The sequence below is a fragment of the Ctenocephalides felis genome, unplaced genomic scaffold, assembly GCF_003426905.1.
Source record: "Ctenocephalides felis isolate EL2017-DRISC unplaced genomic scaffold, ASM342690v1 CF-g0.4_SCAFFOLD_03572, whole genome shotgun sequence".
Taxonomy (NCBI): Eukaryota; Metazoa; Arthropoda; class Insecta; order Siphonaptera; family Pulicidae; genus Ctenocephalides; species Ctenocephalides felis.
In genome coordinates, this window is record NW_020539726.1 from 45,976,684 (window position 1) to 45,998,491 (window position 21,808).

General features: G+C 27.4%; 1 protein-coding gene and 1 pseudogene across 1 annotated transcript in view; one reads left to right on the plus strand and one right to left on the minus strand.

Annotated features, from left to right (window-relative positions):
- LOC113388600 overlaps positions 1–6,980 on the minus strand; it is a 19,116-nt pseudogene extending 12,136 nt beyond the window's left edge.
- A 465-nt stretch (positions 6,981–7,445) lies between these two features.
- LOC113388601 (collagen alpha-3(IV) chain-like) overlaps positions 7,446–21,808 on the plus strand; it is a 36,941-nt gene continuing 22,578 nt past the window's right edge. The window contains exons 1-2 of the mRNA XM_026625968.1: positions 7,446–7,526; positions 12,308–12,490. Coding sequence (XP_026481753.1) covers positions 7,446–7,526; positions 12,308–12,490 — 264 coding nt within the window. The remainder of the gene's footprint in view (positions 7,527–12,307; positions 12,491–21,808) is intronic.

The window sequence follows — 21,808 nt, forward strand, 5'->3', positions numbered from 1 at the left end:
TCCCAAAATAACCCGATACTTCTGAATAAATCCGATTTGAAATGCACAAATCGACAAATGTATTTTACTTGTATTCGCCGGAGTCGAAAGAAATCCAATATGTATGAGAAAATGTGTTGACTTCACTTGAAGAAGAACATGATCTTCGCAAGTGTCAGTGTCATTTCAGTGGATTTCGTTCTGGGAATATTATGTGGACGACACGACGACGTCTTCCTTCCTTCGTTTTGCTGAGATTGGTAGAATTCTAGGACAGACTTTGGAAACCAGAAGTAAAGTTGATAATTTTTGAAAACTTTTGTCCGAAAACATCTAATACTGACGTCAAATTAGGGAAATTTGAAATTTCTCTAACAATAAGTATATCATTCCTAAATCCAAGACTATGGAAACAGACATACTTTGGCAACTAGACCTAGAATTTATAACTTGCAATAACTTTTTTCCAAAAACGAAGTGAAATTTGAGAAAACGAAAATTTTTCCAAGATTATCATTTTTAATTCCCAGACACTGGAAACAGACAGACTTTGGCAACTAGAAGTACAATTTATAATTTATAACAACTTTTTTCCTAAGCATCTAATATTGACGTCAAATTAGAGAAATTCAAGATTTTTTTAAGTTTATCTTTTCTTATTCTAAGATACTGGGAGTAGACAGACTTTGGCAACTAGAACTAGAAATTATAACTTGCAGTAGCTTTTTTCCAAAAACTGAAGTGAAATTTGAGGAATTAAAATTTTTTCCAAGTTTATCATTTCTAATTCTAACAGATTGGAAACAGTTTAGAAGTTTTTCTTGATTGCCTGGAACTATCTAAAACTGACGTCAAATTTAGACCAATTGACACTTTGACGACTATTATCAGCATTGTTGAAATTGTATTTGTACGTTATTTTTGTAGGTATTTTCATCATGCTTAAATTTATGATACAGTCCAACTTGAAATTCATAGACTTTATTTATAATAACGTTTCCTGAAAAATAACGTTTTAGTGGAATAGATAATTTTTTCAATTATAACTTGATACATAGCTAAACTAGATGTAAGTAGTGCAACTACTGAATTAACTTAATCGAATTGATATCTAGTAAATTATCAGAATCGGATATTAATTTATCAAAATTTGGTTAATTTTTTTCTGACAAAAACATCAACTTCTCTAGTATTGTTTTATAATTTAGAACTTCTACTCCTCTGGTGACACCTGATCAATTACTAGTTGTAAGTAATCTTACACTTGTTGAATGAAGTCAGTGGACTTACCTGATGTTTTTTTCTTGCAAATTTAAAATTTGCAAATATTTTTTATTAGAATTATCGGAATTGGTTCTAAATAATAAACGCATCTTTTATCATCATAGAACTAAAGATGTGCATCTTAGATTTGGATCAAATTTCTATCATTAATCGATCGTTAGTTTTAAATTTTATATGAAACACCTGTATAATTAAAAATGATTTTTGAGGCATATTTACTTCTAAAGTTTTCATTAGTTTCGAATTTTCTAAAGTTAATAAGCTTTTTAGTAGATTTGCGTAATTTGTAAACCAAAATTTTGTTACCAAGAATAGGCTATTCACCATATTTTAACGAATAACAAAATTGTTGTAAATTTTATCTATATTATTGTTGTTTTTAGCTTATTGAAATTGCTTATTAAATCGAGTTTTTTTAAATGTGGAAGTTAAAAAATGGGCTCTCAATTTTGCGTAGAATTTTTAGCAGAGCTTTTGTATTTTTGAGCCAAAATTGGGAAACACTGATCTAAATATTTAAAAAAATATATATCTTCACTGTTTTGCATTTTTCTAAGTCCACCTACATGTATTTTGATTTTTTTTTTAATTATTTTGCTGTGAGGATATTTTTAAGTTACTTATCTTAACTATGAAAATTTAAAACCATGCTCTGCGGATCCACTTATCTAAATATTCTGAAAAAATATTCATTTTATCTAAATTAGTATTTTTTTAGAATTATTGGAAAAGAAATATCTATTAAATTATTATATTAAAATAATAAGCATAATTAGAATTAATTCGGAAGATACTCATGTCCAAAAATTAGATGTCATGTGAAAGCTATGCAAAATTTTAGTACAAAAATAATCTGTTATGGCTCATATTTTTACAAAAATAAACTTTGTTATAAATTTCATCTATATTTGTGAAATTTCTTATTTTTAACTTATTGAATTCATAGATTGTTTTGAATAATACAAATTTCATCCAGAAAAAATTGATATCCAAAATTAAAATATCCATAACTCAATATATCCATGGTGTCAATGTATTAATTTATAATGCAAAACACAAGAAAGCAACAATAAGTATTCTGATACAAGTACTTGATATGAAATTTCTTAAAATATAAGCAAATGTATAACAAAAGTTCGGTAATAACAAAATATTTTCTATCTAATTATTTATTTTTCATACAGACGTGCAGAACACGTCACACATCATTTCAGTCAAAATTTTTTAACAAAAGTTTTATAAATTAATACAAATGTATTAATTATCCAATTAATAACATAGAAATATTGTTAGGTTTCTTAAAAAATATAAGAAAGTATATATGCATTCATGTATTTTTTTTAGTTAAAAACGTGTTCCGGTTTCATCCTTTTAGTATCAAAAGTTACAGGAAGCCACTGAGATAAAGACATATATATATATATATATATATATATATATATATATATTTGTATGTTTGTATATTTATATAAATATATCTCGTTTGTGTTATTATAATTGACAATGTGCAGAAGTAGCCCACACAAAAATGTGATGAACTGAACCTTGAATTCAGATTTTCGCAAAGACCTTGTTTTTGCTTCTGCACTTGCAAACAATGCAAATTTAATAAATTTATTTGCAAACATACATACATACATTGTTGATTAGTAATAAATCATAATCAAGTTAATTAATTAAATAATGTTTAAACTAAGCCGGAACGTTTGAGCAATTTAAGGAGGATGTTCTACAGATATTTAAAGTAGAACATTGTACATGATAATAGTTTAGATCGGTGAAGATAATAGATAAATAAAAATATATTTGTTTACTGTATAAATAGATCAGTAGTTTCCGACGTTAGGCTCGGACGAACATCGGAATGGCATCATGCCTTAAGGCAAATTGTTGGAATTTCTAAGTACCAATTTTTTTTTTATTAAAAAAAAAGGTTTTTAAATTTTAAAATTTTTGAAAAAAAAAACTTTTTTGAAAAATTTCAATGTTTTTTTATACTTTGAAATTTTTTGAAAATTTTGAACTTTTTTCTCCGTTCTATCAAAATCTGAATTATCATTTTTTTTGCCACGTTTCTTCGGAATTTTACATTGATTTTTATCATGAAAACCAGAATTAAAAAAGCGCAATTTTGATTTTACTTAAAATTCTCAGCAAAACCTTGAAATTTGTGTTTGAAAATTTGTTTACCAATATATTAAAAATAATTTTAGCTATTTTGTACTAAATTTGATCAAGTTTCATTTAATCGAAAATAATATTATATTACACCATAAAAATGGAAAACACTCACAAAATTTAGAAAGCGAAATGATGCAATTGTTAAAAGCACTATTTTTTATCTTATTTACTATAAAAACTTCATATCACTATTCATTAATACTATTAGTAATTACTATTATAATTAAAAATATTTGCTAAAATCAATAATTTTGAATCGATGTTAAATTTGCCATTTTTTTATTTAATTATTAAATACATATGTAAAAAAATAAAGTAGAAATGATTTTTAGATATAATTTTATGTCCCATACGTCTGTCTGTTTGTTTTCAAAATATGTCATTGATTTTTGAAAATTATTTTATGATAATTTTGAGAAATCATCATAAAATGATAATCAAAATTTAGGGTTATATTATATTTATATATTATATTATTAAAATATTTTTTTTGGTTAGATTTTTATAAATCTTGTAAACGTGAATGATAGAGATGTCGAACGAAACGTGAACAAAGTTTAGGAAAATTTCTGAATATTCTCAATAAAATTATATATATATATATATATATATATATATATATATGTATATTTATATTTATATATATGTATATATTAATTCTTATGGATCACATTGTGGTAAATTTATCTGAAAAGTCGACCGCATTCATTCGAGTTTATATGGCTGATGTAACTATAAACTATAAACAGAAGACATCCTTTGTTTATAACTAATACAATTTATCTTTGTAAATACTCAGAAGTATATACTAAGCGAATTATTAGAATTATATCATTATATATATACACACACATATACACATACATATATAATGTGATTTTCGAACTTTAGTATTACTTTTATTATTGGCAATAATAGTCATTACTATAATTATATTATGCACTAGATGTATTTATACTTCCTCGTTTGTATTACAATTTTTACTTTCCGAACTTTTGTTTCTATGATTTTCTGTCCTGTGTCTAGTTTTTTGCTGTCAATGCCCTTAAATTTCTCTTCTGTATACATTATAATTTCAACAGCATTCTCTAGTTGATTGGTAAATATTTGAAGATTGGTAAAGGTAATTGTTTTCCAATATGGGTGAAAAATGTTGCTAGAAAATTTTTGTCAAAAAATTTATAGAAAATAATTACAAATGTTTTTGTTGTCATTTATATAGTATACATCTTCTTATCCCTGATTTTTTTTGTCCGCACGTTATTCAAGTCGATTTTCTTTTCCATCGATGATGTCGTGTAGAAAAGCCCAAAAAAGATCTAATCCAATTAAATATCTTGAGTTAATTTTTTTACTAAACTAACTTTATTTTTTTTATTAATTGGACAAATAATGGTAGAAATCATAGTGCAAGATGTAGTCGATGTTAAATATAATGGTTGTGCTTGTTTTTCTATTTAACAGGAGCAATTTTGCATTATTAATAAATTGAGATTCGTTTTGATTAAAGTCGTCATCATATGCGTAATGATGTTTGAGGTCGCGACTCAATTTACTCGACTTCTTCTGCTCGAGTCTTAATTTTTATTTTTATTCTTAAGTCGGTCGCTTTGCACTTTGATTAGTACGGGAGCCCCCTTGAGCACTTTTCTTGTATCAAATCTGATCTAAAATTATTAGAAATTTAGCCCCGTTTTTCTATGTGTTCTGGTTGTTAAACAATTATATAAACCAGTTAAATAAATTGCATAAGTATTAATTCTCATTATTGAATCGGTCGATTTGCGCTCCAATTATTAAGGGAGCCCCCTTAGGGCTCCTTCTGATCAATGCATAAATATTTACCAACTAGTGATATATAAGGTATTATAAGAAAAATTGCTGAACTTTTTCTTTCTCATTTTCAAAATTGTTTTCCAACTCATTTTGTAAAATATATTGGACGAATAAACTTAAATTTGAAGTCGTTTTGATAATTAGTTATTTTTAATTTTTCTTTAACAATTGACAAATTTATTAATTTGATTCGGTTATTAATGTCAAAAAGCAAAATTTTGTGTACTTGTACTTCGAAATTATAAAGTAGATGAAAAAATGTTGATTTTTTAAATATATCAACTAAAAATGCAAAACTTTCAATTTAAAAGTTAGAAATTTAGCTTGAAGACAAACTTTACAAGTGCCTTATGTAAATTTTATAAAAATATTGAAAAATGAGTTGTATGACTATGGATTTTGAAAAGCAGTATATAAAGTTAAATTATTTATCAAAAAAAAAAAGATTATTTGATGTTTTTTGTATAGCAAAGGAAATGCCTTTGTGCATCCCCAGGCTAGGTCTTTTGTCTAGGTATGTCGGATTCAAAACCGCCTAAAATATATGGGTCCCCACGGAAACTATCGATAGATAGATAGATTTCATAGGGGGAGGATCTAGAATGTTATCATTCTTACCTTTATTTTATACTTATCTTTTAAATGATTATTTGATATGGATATGTAAAATTGTCATGGTTAACCCTAAACTCCACTCTTATTTGACCTGTTTTTACCAAAAGGTCAAAAGGCTTTGTTTATAAAATGAGAGGGAATTTTGTTTAAATGTATTTTGTTTTCCAATAATCGGATTTGTCAATTTTATGTTTATCCGACGTTTTATGTCATTCTGAATTGTCAGGTACAAAACTTGTAAAAAAGTGATAAAATTGGGAAGTAAATCGAGACCAAAGTTGATTTTTTATTGTATTTATCTAATAGCTTATTCCTTTAAGTTTGTTTAAGTAGTTTACCAAGTACTACTTTACTGTACATATTTTTGTCAGTTTGATGTTTTACAGACATTCTGAATCGTTTGACATAAAATGTTTAAAATCTATGTATATGTGAAAAGAATTTTGCCATACACGTTTTAGTATGAAATTCTAATATTTGATTCAAAATTTATTTGGAAAATATCAAAGTAGTTGCTTATTTTTGGTATAAGTCGCTTTTTCATAATTAACAGTTAAAAACAAGTTAGTCATAAAGAATCCTATCGATCATAAAGAATCCTTGGTTTATTTCAAATTTTTCCTGAGTATCACCAACACAATTTGGAATACAAAACAAACTAATGACCTCATCATTTACAATATCCTTCTTGGTCAGTAGGAAAGTTAGGAAATCGCAATTGCTTCATCGATTGGCAGAGTTGTTTCTTTACAACTATGATTTCTTTTTGATGATTTTCTGAGCATCACCATCACAATTTGGTGTACAAATCAATGACGTTGTTATATCCAACATCCTCTTTGGTCATTAGGATATTTGGACGAATCTCGATCAAGGACCAAAATTGCCTTCATCGATCATCATCGATGATAGTTAGAGCATAGTTTAGTTAGTCATGATCAGTCGAGTACATCTTTATAACAATGTCGCCCCAGAGTCTGTAGTTTTATTCATCAAATTTGATGTATAAATCAATGACCTAGTTAAATAGAATATCCACCATTGGATGTACCTTGACCAAGCACCACAACCATCATCATCATCATAATTAATACTAAACTGATGTTTGATTGATGCAACGACTAGTGCATTTAATACTTTTAGATATACATAATTTGATTTCTCAAATCTCGTCGCCCCAAAGTCTGTAGTTTTATTCATCAAATTTTTATCTCCCATGTATGATTCATCCAGCATCCATCATCCATCATCCAGGCATCCTCTCCGAGGAGCGCGCGTGCCCGGAGGTTCGGTTTCATAATTTTTATTTATATTAAAAAAGGAACGTCGAAACTGATAAACAATTGAAATCGCTCGCGATGTGACTCTTGTTATCGCATCGAATTGTGTCATTGTGTGGTGTGTAGGACGTTGGCTGGCGTTGCAGAGGATATTGGCCGTATCCTTTGCGAGGAGATAATCGCCCCAGGGGGGGACGGGGGGACGACGGGACGAAAAAAAACGAAAATTTAGCATAATTGTTAATAATAATAACGATTGTTGCTGTGGAAATGGAAATCGGGACGCGGTTAGATCTAGGACACGATGGTGATGATGATCGAGATCTCTTCGAGTGTCCTACTGATGCATGGGTGCTTCTTGTTACTTCGTCATCGGCTGATATACTAAATCTTGAAACTGATGCTTAGGACACTCTCCAAAAAATTGTTAGAAAACGGCTTGACTGATTATGGCGAAAAACTAATCGATACTTGTTCTAATTAATGATGACAACGATGAAGCAGTCGAGGTGCTTGATCAAAGTGAATCCAATTTGTGTCGTCATTAGATTTTATTATAAATTGTGATGATGTGGATTAGGACCCAACCCAAATAAACTATATTTATTAAAAAAATGGCTTGGCCGATCATGACGAAAAACTATTCTTTACTACGTTGTATTTATCAATGATGGTGATGACTGGAGTTGTGATTGTCCCTTCGAATCGAAATAGTTGCTCCTCTATATAACGCGGTTTGAATCTTGCATACCAAATTTTATATCCATTTTTTTTATAAAAATTGTTTTCATATTGATTTTGCACACTCTACTTTTTATTCTAGTCTTGGAAATTTTCCACATACTTTTTTCGCTTATTTTTTATTTAATTTACCTAAGGATAAGTTCATGTTTTACCTGAAAATCCGTCGATTTCTCGATGTTTAAAGTCATTGTGAATCGTTTGACCCCAAATTTAAATAATGTATGTGTGTGTGGATGTGATTCGATTTTTGACGTTTTCTCCAAAACTGCTGAACCGATTTCAAAAATTTAAAAGCCATTCGATGACACTAGATAAAGACTTGGTTAGTTTTATAGAACTATCAGTAAAACGTCTTCTAAACACATTTATTACTACCGTCGTATTGCTTATATTTCTCCCGTGGTAAATTTTTTATTCATTTAATATAAAATAAAAACATATCTGAACATTTTAGTTGTAAATCAAGAAAAAAATTGTACAGAAGTAGGATAAATAGCACTATTTCTGTTTGGAATAATTACAGTACAAAATTTCAATTCAAACATTTTATTTCACTAAAAACACTTCTTTAAAGTGCATGGATCGCGAACGCACCTGTTACGTTCGTCGCTTGGATATTGACAACGGCACGCACCATATGCGTGCGCAGCAGTGAAGTTGTATATATATATATATATATATATATATATATATATATTATTAATTATTGCGATAAATGATTTACAAATGATCATTTTGTGACCTCAGAATCGCGTTTTTTCACTATCCATTGATAATTTCTGCGAATAGTAAACATATCAAGTAAAATATTAATTTATTGAGGTTAACATTCTAAAATAGAAATGACCAAGAACAAGAAAAAAAGTTCAAGTATTTGAATTTGCCGCCAATTTGTAGATAAAAAGGTCACACAGAGTCAGTCAATCGAATGATAAAATAATTATAAAATATATTTTAATATATTAACAGATAAAGTGACTTGTCAATAGGCCGAGGGATTGGGGTTTATCAATTTTATGGGCACGTGCTATTTCATGTAACATTTATGGATATTAATTTTCAAGGAGTAAAACTTTCATGGGTTTCGTAATATATTTCCATAGTACAACTTTTCAGCAGAAAATCCGACTTGCTAATTTTTTGTCGAGTCATTCTGAATCGAATGAGGTCACTTTTGACGAAAATACGAGTGTGAATTCGATGAATCTCAAGATTCAATTTTTTTGAGACGATCTGCCGAGCCCTTTCTTTAAAATGCAAGTTCATGTAACATGTCTTTGCAAATTTCCACTTGCACCTAGTATGCATTTGTTTTGTCTTTAAAAATATCTGTAATCGGTTCAAGATTTTTTGTGAAGAAGTTGATGAAAGATTTTATCTACTATTTATAAAGAAAAGGCTTTGCTGATCGTTAAACTAAACTAAATCTCAGAAAATTGAAGGCAGCACAGAACAATTTATGGATTATTAAAAAATATTGTTACACTGAATGTCTTTAGAAATATTAAATTCTCATTCTTTTTTTATCAAACCAAAAATTGGGTTGCTGATACAGTTAGATAAAGCCTGTAATAAAATATGAACTTTAATGCTTTTTTTTAATGTGTTCTATATAATTGATAATTAAATTTGTTCTAATTAAATGTTTTCAGTAAAAACTAAAAACAAACAAATAAAATTCGAATTATGTAACTTCAAATCCGTTTTTTTTTTTTGAGATGTCCTAATTTTTTTGGACCTCAAAGTTTCGATAACATCTTTAGGTCAAAAGTGATAAATGACAAAAAATAATAATAACAAGTGAGTCAAACTCGTGAAATAGTAAATTTTGGCATTTTAGTAATAAATAAATATCAATAAAATTATTAATAATAGTAGTAGTAAAATAGAATTTATGTAGTTTTTGAATTGTATGTACGTTTATATATGTAACTCGATTAGAAAATTGGGTCAGAATTTTATTATCGATTGTTCAATGTTGCAAATTTATTTATCAAACTAGAGATTGTGAATTTTTAAGGATATATATATATATATATATATATATATATAAATTAATGTTATTAATGTTTTCACTAGTAGGATTTTTGCTGTTTATATAGAGTTTTTTCGTTAATTTCGGTTATTTTAATTTTACTTAGATTCTGCTCACCTGAGACAAATTTCAACTCATCTTTTCGAAATTTCATTTATGTTACTATTTTTGTATTACTGTTTTTATTTTATTTTTTTTAACTTTTTTCATTGTTTATTCAATTTATTGCATTTTTTTGTATTTTTGTATTTTTTTTGCTCATACCAATTTTGTAAATAAGACATTAAAGTCTTGATTAACAAAAATAAATTATAACAAAAGAAAAAAAATCTATTCGAAATCTGGAAAAACATGTGTTTTTTTTTAACAAGAAAGCAAAAAAAATAAAATTTAAATTTTATCTATTATTATTTATTAATAAAAATATTTTGTTCTCTGACTATAAGTGAGCTGCAACTCTTTTATATTAAATTTCTAATACTCAAAATATAACACAAAGAATTTTCTAAAGGTTATTATTTTATTGTATGAATCTTTTTGACTAGTAGTGAAATATAGTTCTTGGAACCTGTTTTTGGCAAACCACAAATTATGCAAAATAAAAAATGAAAAAAAAAATATTGTGCATCCTTTTGGAATTCAGAGCAAGGTCAACTCCTAGGAAATCCAGACATATAAATTAAATATATATATATATATATATATATATATATATATAAATCATAACAGAAAAATTAATATACTTTTATAAACTAATCAAGCTACTAAAAATGTCATCTAAATTTTATTTTTTATTTATATACGTGTTTTTTTTTAAAAAAAAGTACCTGAGACATATAATATGTTTAAATGTTATTAAATTGGGTAAAATCAATATTTGTGTTTTTTACTAATTCAATAAAAATAATAAATTTGGCTATATAATCCAATAAATCAATAATTTTAATAAAAAAAAATTTTACTAAAATGAAGCTTTGTTTAAAAAGTGCCATCATATTTAACAAAGATGAACTTTTTAACAAAATTAATAAAAAATAGTTTGTATAATGTATTTTGTAACAAAAAATAATTGATTATAAATATTCAAGTATACTACATAGTATAGATTTTTTTAAATATAAAACTAAATTTAATTGAATAAACAAATAATTGCCTTTAATTGACATTGTAAATCCAAAGCCTTGTATGTGTTATTTGGTACATAACCATAAAATGGCTTATAGATTTTACTACGCACTTAAATAAGTAAATATCAGTAATTAAATATGTAAATATTATCATTATCAATTTTTGTTAAATAATTTTTAATTATATCCTTATCCTTCACCATTTTGATCTGTTCTGATCTTGATCTTTTCCTTGACTTGGACAATGTTAAACTTCCGCAAATAATATATGTAATTAAATAATTAACGATAATAATAATTTTGCACAATTTTATAAAAATAATGGTGGCTTAGATACAATCGTTTCGAAGCAAAGATCTTTTCATCATCAGTGTTATAATTAATTTAATATTTATATTATTATTTGTTTGTACATAATAATGATGTAATGGCGACCCACGACGATTTTATTATTATAATTAATTATATTCTAAATATCTACAATTGGAAACTTGTTAAATGCACTTGAACTGTAGTTTGTAACAAAATAACACAATTAAAACTGTTTATTCATAGATCATTTTATTTTTAAGTTTACTCTATATAATCACAAAATTTAAATTTAATATATCAAAATTGAAAAGGCTTACTACTGGGTAACCTTTTAGATCTAATGTTTAATATTTTATAAATCATCAAAATTACTGAATGTCTTCCTTTTTGTAAAGACAGATTGTAATTCAATAAAGAGAATAAAAAAAACTGTTTATTTTTATTTATAAAATTCAATCTGCTTATAGACTTCAGCTGGTATAAATTTTTTTATTATATCTTCTGTAAATTTAAAATAGTTCATCTGACAATTTATATGAAATTAAATTATTTATAACATTGTCTATGATCATTAACCTCTACAGCAACTCGGTGTACTCCAAAAATGCACTTGAAAATATATAAATATTTTGAGTACTTGAATACAGCAACATGTATCGTGACTTAAATGACTTTATTTAATTTTTATCTTAAAAACCTGCCAATAGACTAAATCTCTTAAATATTTATATTAGTAATTATTTATTACGATAATGAATAGAAAATTTACAAAAAATGAAAAATGCCTTTCAAAAGTTGTGAACATAAAATACAAACTTGAACTAAAAAATGATGTCATTATTATCTTACCTATAGCCCAAATCTTTCATAAATATCTTCTATCATTCTATTATTATATTTCTATTTTTTTCTAGGTTTGTTCTGATAAAAAATGCGACTGTGCAGGCCTGAAGGGCCGTCCTGGTCACCCCGGAATCGCCGGTCTTCGGGGAGCCGAAGGAATACCCGGAGACACAGGTCCGGATGGGCCTCCGGGTCCCCGAGGTGAAAAAGGAGCCCTTGGTGAATATGGTGTGCAGGGCGAATATGGACAGAGGGTGAGTGGAAAAAAATAATAAAAAAAGTATTAATTAGTAAAAACTGTTAATCTTAATTTATGTTATACATAAATTATAATTGATGGTTTTAACCAAAAAAATGGTTTAGGAATTAGACAATTGGGTTTTGTTTTAATAAGTATAAAATTTTATTGCGACATTAAAATTAGGTTTATAAACCTAGAAAGCACTTTTTTGAATTAATAAATTATTGTTTCAACTAACTAATTAGATTTGTAAATTTGAATGCAGTTTTACTTTTAAATTAAATTATTGTTTAAACTTAAGATCTAGATTATGGAATTGGAAAGCTTTTTTAAATGAATTAAAGAATTAGATTTTGAAATTAAAAACCTTTTTTCACAAATTTATAATGTTCTAACTTAAGAATTAGGTTTTCAAATACATTTTTTTAAATAAATGAAAAAATTTTCGAGTAGAATTCTAGAATTAAATTTTGGAGTTAAAATCCCTTTATTTTTCATAAATTTAAAATGTTCTAACTTTAGAATTAGGTTTGGGAATCAGAAAGCAGTTTTTTTTTTATATTAAAATATGGTTTCAACTTAAGGGTTAGATTTGGGTACTAGAAAGCAGTATTTTTTAAAAATAAATATTGTTCCATCGGATTAGAAAGCTTTTTTCAAATACATTAGATTTTGAAGTTGAAATTCTTTTTTCGGAATTTTAAAATGTTAACCTTTAAAATTAGCTTTAGAAATCAGAAAACATTTTTTTTTTTAATTAAAATATGGTTCCAACTTAAGGGTTAGATTTGGGTACTAGAAACCAGCATTTTTTTAAAGTGAATATGGTTCCAACTTTAGAATTAGATAGTATTTTTAAAGTAAATAATTAAATCTCCTAATTTACTAGTTAATTAGATTTAGGAATTAGAGAGCACTATTTTTTAAAAGAATAAAATATTGTTCCAACTTTCGAATTAAATTTGGGATTGAAAAGAGGTTTTTTGCTCAAGTTTCATTTCTGTCCTAAAAATGACTATAAATTCTTTTAACTACTAATTTTTATTTTCTTATTATTAGTTTATTCTATTTCGATTTTGGAATTACTTTTGGAATAAGAAATCAATATTCAGTACATTATTTAAATATTATGTTTTCTTTTCAAAAAATAATTATTAAAATATTATTACTTTCACCGGTTTTGATTTTTTAATATGATTTGAATTCATTTCAGTTTTAAAATTTGCTTTTTGAATGATTTACATCATATTACTTATACATTATACACATTTCTTAAGCAAAAAAATATTTGAAAAAAATATTTAATAAATAATAAAATATTAATAAACAATAATACAATTTTTATTTACTTAAATTTTAGTAAAATATGGGATTAGGGTTTAGTTCGTTTTTTACAACTGTTTCAATTTTAAATTTGGGTTTTCAATTTGTTATTTTGCTCCATTTTAATTTTTTAATTAAATTTGGAAACTAGAAAGTAGTTTTTGGTTCTGACAACAAATATTAATGTAAATTCTTTGTTAATATTTTTTTATTCAATTTTAATTTTATTTATTCAAGCTATCAAAATTGTAATCAATAAATAATTATAATTACTTTTTTTTCAATACTATTTTGCTTTATACATATTTAAAATTGTATTTGGGATTAGCAATCATTTCTCTAGAGTAACTTAAATACTTAAATTATTATTTTAATGAAAAAAACTATACATGGACAAAAGCTATTTAAAATATAATCAATAAAAAACTCGAACTATTGATGTAATCAAAATTAGTGATTTATATTTTTTTTTTTTGAACTCCTTTATTCATCAAAGTCGTTTTCCGTTATATGATTATAACTCTCGATAATTTTCTTCTAAATTAACTTTAGTTTCAGTTAGTGTTGTCGCTTTTGGTCTATTATTTTAATAAGCATAGTTTTTCAAGAATAACTCAAATTTTGCAAAAATAAAATAAAAAGGTAAACATCTACAAAGGTAAAACATGGAAATTGGCACTGTCTTTGCTTACATATAGATATAGTTTTAAATATAATCCTTAAAGCTTTTCTGAAAAGTACTAAAATTGAAACATTTACGGTCAAGAAATTTCCTCTAAGAATGTATTTTTGCACCTTCTAAAATCTAGACGAGTATTTGTATATGAACTGTCGAATGTGATATACACCACATATATAAATAACACACACACACACACATATCTATGTATATTATGCATGTATGTATTTCTATTCGTGTGTGTTTTTCTATCGTATACAAATTCCCTTTGATGTATATTTTGCTTCGGAAATGGACGAAGGAACGAACGCACATGTTGATGTTGATGTTGATGTTGATATCTCCTACTCTCTGATGATGATGATGATCCATATGCGTCGTTGTTAAGATTCATTAACCCCAGAGAGAAGGAGAAAAAAGGCACATGCCGGATAAATTAGAAAATCACAATTAAAATTATACAGAGTAATTATATAATTAGCAGGAATTTTGAAACCAATTACTAGATAGTGGAGAATGTGGTAATTGTCTTTACCAATTTTGATACTGAGAGATCAGGAGGGATTGACGAGGTAAAGGATTATATACACTTTTGAGTGGCATCAGGAATATTTAACTGTGGACAAAATTGTTTGTCACATTTTTTCTTATATAATGTCAAATGTAATGTTATATATATTTGTAATTCAAATGTCCCGCCATCACTATTAGTGATGTTGGCAATAGTGTTCCCCTACTATACCTATGTTCCGCCATCTTATATTTATATTTTTGCTAAAACTATGTAAAATAACTCTCTTCTTGCTGAACCGTGAAACAAGTAACATTTAAAATAAACTGAGTAATAAGGAAGCATTTTTTATTATACCAAACTGTTTAATTGATTTACCTACTTCCTGATGATTTTGCCAGAAAATTCGGTTTCCTAATACAATAGTGGTGTATTTCATTATCTTTGCCAATTTTAATGATGATGGTATCTAATTCAGACTCAGGATTGGAAACGTAAAGGGTCATATCCCATTTGAGGAGAGAATTGAGCATTTTGCTCTTGAACAATACTTGTAATAATTGTCTTTACCAATTTTGATTCCAAGAAATCAGGAGGAATTGAAGAGTTGATGAAGGACCATATACACTTTTTGGTGGCATTAGGAATATTTTATTATTGTTTCCGAAGGAGTTGTTTAGGTTTTTGCCAGAAAATCTGCTTTGCCAATACACTAATTACAAACTAGTGGTGTATTTCACTATCTTTGCCAATTTTAATGATGATGGTATCTAATTCAAACTCAGGATTGGATAGATAAAAGGTTATATCCCAATTAAGCATTTTGTTCTGGACAGTACTTGTAATACTTGTCTTTATACATTTTGATTCTAAGAAATCAGGAGGAATTGCCGAGTTGATGGAGGACTATATACACTTTTTGGTGGCATTAGGAATATTTTATTATTGTTTTCGAAGGAGTTTTTAGGTTTTTGTTAGAAAATCTGCTTTGCTAATACACTAATTAAAGGCTAATGGGGTATCATGTATAATTTAGGATGTATCAGGGATATCTTTGCCAATTTTAATGATGATGGTATCTAATTCAGGCTCAGGATTGGATAGATAAAAGGTTATATCCCAATTAGACAGTACATGTAGGCAATACTTGTCTTCACCAATTTTGATTCCAAGAAATCAGGAGGATTTGACGAATTTATGGAGGACCATGTACACTTTTAGATGGCATTAGGAATATTTTATTGTTTAATTGATTTACTAACTTTCGAAAAGTTAAAAGGTTATATCCCAATTAAGCATTTTGCTCTTGGATAGTACTTGTAATAATCGTCTGTACCAATTTTGATCCCAAGAAATCAGGAGGAATTGACGAGTTGATGGAGGACCATCAACACTTTTTGGTGGCATTAGCAATATTTCATTATTGTTTCCGAAGGAGTTGTTTGGTTTTTGCCAGAAAATCTGCTAGTGGTGTAATTTCATTACTTTGCCAATTTATAGGTGATGGTACCTAATTCAGACTCAGGATTGGAAAGATAAAATGGCTTTATGTATTCCCAAATAAACATTGTGGTCTTATACAGTATCATGATGAGCAATTATAAAGATTTTATTTCGATAATTAAAATTGACAACCAAGACCCAGTTGATGTCAAATTTGTGCAGATCTCAAGTACAAAATTTTTGATAAAAATGAATTATACCAAAAAGTATAATACTGTGTTTTTGGAGTAGAATTTCTGAAGATGATGACAACTTGAAGATAACCTGTTAAATGTTAATGTTAATGCTTTTGGATCTAGGATGACGACAACTTAATGAAAATAATTTAATAATAGGCTTTATCAAAAATCTTATAATTAAAAGTTTTCTATCAAACTAGGTATCATCAAATTTAAAGCCTAAAACAATAGCAACTTTTCCTATTTTAGCATTACTAATAATTATCATACTTTGGCGTAAATTTAAATAAATTGCATTTCACGGAATTTGTTTTTCCAAAAAGCAAAACAAATCTTTATTGTTGTAGCAACAATTCCTTCGATCCAAATTTAGAAATGTCAATAATAGATTTTGAAGAAAACGATTTGTAGTTAGAAGTGTTCGAATATCTTCACGTAAAACCACACTTGTATATGAATGCAAGGATAGTGTGAGCGCTGGTGGACAATTTGTTAGTAATAAATCTAGTCATCGGTAAAAAATACTATTTTTTAATATTTTGGCTTGGCAAATCTGATTCATAATAAGTGAAGTACAATTTAAAAATTGTATTTACAATTCTCATAAAATCAACGGAAATTAAATTTACAAAAAATAAATACAATATACGTCCTTAAGTATTTTATTGTAAAGTATAATCAATTTTTACACAAACCAACACTTTATCTGGATTTGTTTTTTAATTTTTCTCTTAGAAAACAGTATTGATTTATAAAATTCATAGTAATAGAGATGTTCAATGAAAGTAGAATAACAAAAATTGAGCGCATTATTTTTCACTAAGTTTCTATTATCCAACCTAATCAATTTCTTCAAAAGCCTTAAATTTTATCAAGAATTTTTAAATTTTTCATCGAAGTATTTATTTTGGAAGACATTATTGATTAACAAAAGTAATAAGGATGGATGATGATTTAATTATTTATGCAGTGAATTATGGTTATGGATTTATTATTTTTTTATTTAGCAAAATGGTCATCAGCGCTCTCATTAATTACCTAAGACAGAAAAAAAGTGCTTTCTTTATTTTGACATGACGAAAAACACTGAGGGCGGTTTAAAAATAGTCACTTGAGAGTTAATATCCACTAAATCTACTACATTGACTACTGAGAGAGTAGCACGTGGCCAAAATTATATGTATATATATATATATATATATATATATATATATATATATAAATATTGTTTTGATGCTTATACTCATGATGAGACAAATCATTATATCGAAACGTTTGGAAATCTAATATCAATTAATAAAAGAGTGCAAAACAGTGTTCATATTTTCAAGATCACTTTATATAAATAAATTTATATATGTATATATATATATATACATATATAATTTTATTATAAAGTAATCAAGATAAATCTTCAAACAAAAATCCTATTCATTCTAAATTTATATATGCTAGCAGTTATTATATAATATAATATTTAATAGCGCCTTTGAAAAAATACTTAGTATTCAATTAAAATAAATAAAAATAAAAATTTGATGGATAATTGGTAAATGACGATTTTTTGGTTTGAAAAGCACAGTAACGTTTTAAAAAAAATCTCATTTGTTATACAAGATTTGTTCTATTATTTAGTACAGAATTGTTTTTAATGACAATTTTTATGCAATTAATAACTATATCACCGGTATCTATTTTTAAAACCCTTTTTTCCTAAAATTAATTTGTTTGTAAAAATACTATGTTGATGCAAGTCAATAATTTATAAAATTTGAAATTAATAATCCATTGTTATGAAAACATTTATTAACAATTGAGTGAATATTATAAAAAAAAATAGATTGTATAAAAATTGTGGTTTTGTTGGTTTTTGTTAGGAAAAAAAGTGTGAACGAAAGATAATTTTAAAATTGGAGTTGCAAGATTGTGAAAGAAGTGCCTTAAAATTTATTTTTTTCGATAATTGTATATTGTGTCTATTAATTTAGGGAATGAATTCGTATTATTTTTCTGCATCAATTCCATTGACATATTTTCATACGGAGGTGTCATGCGATTTCATTGACACCCACGACAAATTAGCGATGCGACGTTCTGACATTGACATTTCGTGTCATGCGAGGGAATTGTCCTAGTTTTTAGGATAAAATAGAAGAAGAAAAATGCAAAAGTGAATTATATTCGCACTGATGTCAAAGAACAGGTGCAGGAGACAATTCTTTGCAAAATTGGATCCAGTAATTTTTTTTTCGGTACTCGTTTTGTCTTCTTCATTAACTCGAATTTTATTTTTGAAACCAAGTCTCAAATTTGATATAGATGAAGGAAGATATAGATGTAATTTGCTTGTCAATACTGTCCTTTTAACTTGTAGTTTGGTGGATATTCGGATTCAATTTAGATCCCTTTGTTTTTTTATTGTCAAACTTATTTCTCATTCATTACCCAGATTCTTATGTTTTATAATTCCAGGTCACCAGTTGGTTAAAAATTAGACCATTAATTAACCAGATCCTTATTTTTAAGGATATCAGGTCGCTGGTATTGTTGCAGGTGTGAATGTAATTTGCTTGTCAATAAAATCCCTTAAAAGTTTTAGATGGCTTAGAATTGGATCCAACTTTGATCCCTTATTTTCATTGTTGTCATACAATCTGCTTCTTTTATCAACCAGCATCTGATTTTTAGAATCAAATCAAAGATGTAGATATAGATTAGTAAGCTTGCCAGTAGAATCCCTTTAGACTTATAGCTGGTTTAAAAGTAGGGCCAATTTAGGTCCTTTACTACTTTTATTACCACGCAATTTACTCCTTTATTAACCTGGTCCATTTGGTAAGAAAAGAATAATTTTTCTTTGTTACTTTTAGTTTCTTCCTCAAATCTAGATTAGATTTAATTTGCTTTCTAGATTTCTAATTGGCTCAAAATTGGAACGAGTTCTGTTACAGATATAAAATTTTCTTAATTTCTTTGTTAGGTCGAGTACAGATTTAATTTGCTCGTCAGTAGAGTCCTTATAGACATTTAGTTGGCTTAAAGATGAGTTTAGTTTCTCTGTGGTCAAACATTTTTTCTATTTTTTTTCTGTATTGTCTAAAATCATCAAAGAGTGTCTTAAATCATTGTAAATTGTCTGAAATGGTTGTAAATTGCTTGAAATCGTTGTGCATTATCTATAATCGTTGCACACTGCTTGTAATCGTTAGTAATTAAATAAAATGTGGTACCTAAATCTTATATTCAATATATGTATACCAATGCCACATCTTATCCCTTTGCAGTCAATTGTAGATGTTACTTGCTTGTCAGTAGAGTCCTTTTATACCAGTCCTGGGTATTCTAGATTGGGACACCAATTGGTTATCCAGTATATCAACTCCAGTTTTCACTGATTTTTCGTTTGAAATCATGTCGAAAATTGATTTAGTTGTGCAGGATAATTTAGTACTGTACAATTTTTAGAATGCTCATTTTGTTATTCCTGTTAGATTGTAAGAACTCCATGAAAGATTTCATTGGATTTTATTTTTATTCCGATTCCAACTGGCTAAAGTTTGATCTTTTCATACCTCGATCCGTTATCCTGTGTGTCTATCCTAAAATTTTCCAAGTTAGCACGATTTCAGACCAAAATTCAGTGAAAAGCTTTTTGTCACATACTGGAGAACCAATTGCTGTCTTAAGGGGGACTTCCATTAATCACGTGATCGATTTTTTATGGATTTTTTACCCCTTCTCCCCCCTTGGTGATATTTGGTGATATTCAAAATTGCACTCCCCCTCTCCAACGTGATATTTCGTGATTTTTGGTCAAACCCTCCCCGCGATTACTGGACGCCCCCTAACCTAGAATATCCAGAACAAGTATAAAAGGACTCTACTGACAAGCAAGTAACATCTACACTTGAAAAAAGACACTAACTAGTGGGGCGCATGGCATCGTGCCTTAAGGCAAATTGCTGGAACTTTCCGTACCAAAAATTATTATTTTTTTTTAAAAGCTAACATTTTTAATACAAATTTACTAAGAAGACATAGATCTATGAGAAACTATAAATTTTTGACAAAAATTTACTTTTTTTTTGAAAAAAAGACTTTAAAGAAAAATTTATTTTGAAATATTTTAGAAATTCTGAACTCGTCGAAATAGAGACGAAATATCGGAGCGCGTAAGCGCCGAGTCGCCGTCTAACGGATAAATATTGGTACGGAACCCATAGGAATATAAACAAAATTTATACTTATTGTTAAAATCTCTATAATATATCTGATAATTTGATGTGCATATGTCTAATGTTCATTTTTGACCGCCAAATCAAAGCCAGTCACCTTCATTTCCAAAAAATTAAACAGTTCTTCATTTAGTCAATACAAATAAAATGTTTTTTAAATTATTCAAATCGGACGCACCGTTTTTTTAAAAACTGAGTTACCGTTTTTGGCACTTTTTGTCCCATATCTTCGGAACGGCTAGACCTGCCTTTGCCAAAAACTAATCAGCACGTCCCCTTATCAATACTAATCGAATGTTTTTCGAATTATTCAAATCGCTTCATTCGTGTTCCCGAAATCGTCGACGAAAATTTGTATCCGAACACACACACACATACATCAATTTTTTCTAAGGAATGTCAAAATGTTCAGAAGGTTTTGAAACATAAAGATATATAAAAAAATTCATTTTCGATTTTTTTGCGATTACTATAACTTGCCCTACGGGAAGTTAAAAAGGTTTAAACTGGGGCATTGTTATACAAATAATAATAAAAATAGAATTTTGGTTACAACATTTTTATTTTTAGTCTGTAACGATCATAGACAATCGATTTAAGACGAGTCTGCAACCATTTTAGATATTATAAAAAAAAGTTGGAAAAAAATGTTCGACAACTGCATTCCTTTTTGAGGTAGATTTGAGAGTGGTTTTGACCATCATTATTATAGATGATATCTTTTTCCCATGATTTCTGCCTGTTCACCAAATACTGATAAATGATTCCCTTACCCTTTAACATATTTAACTGTCTACCATATTGTTTCTAATTTTATACCAGATAAATACTGGTTTTGACCATCTTCATTTTAGTAAATGATGTCCTCTTTTCCCTGCCTGTTGCCTAAATAATTGTGAGG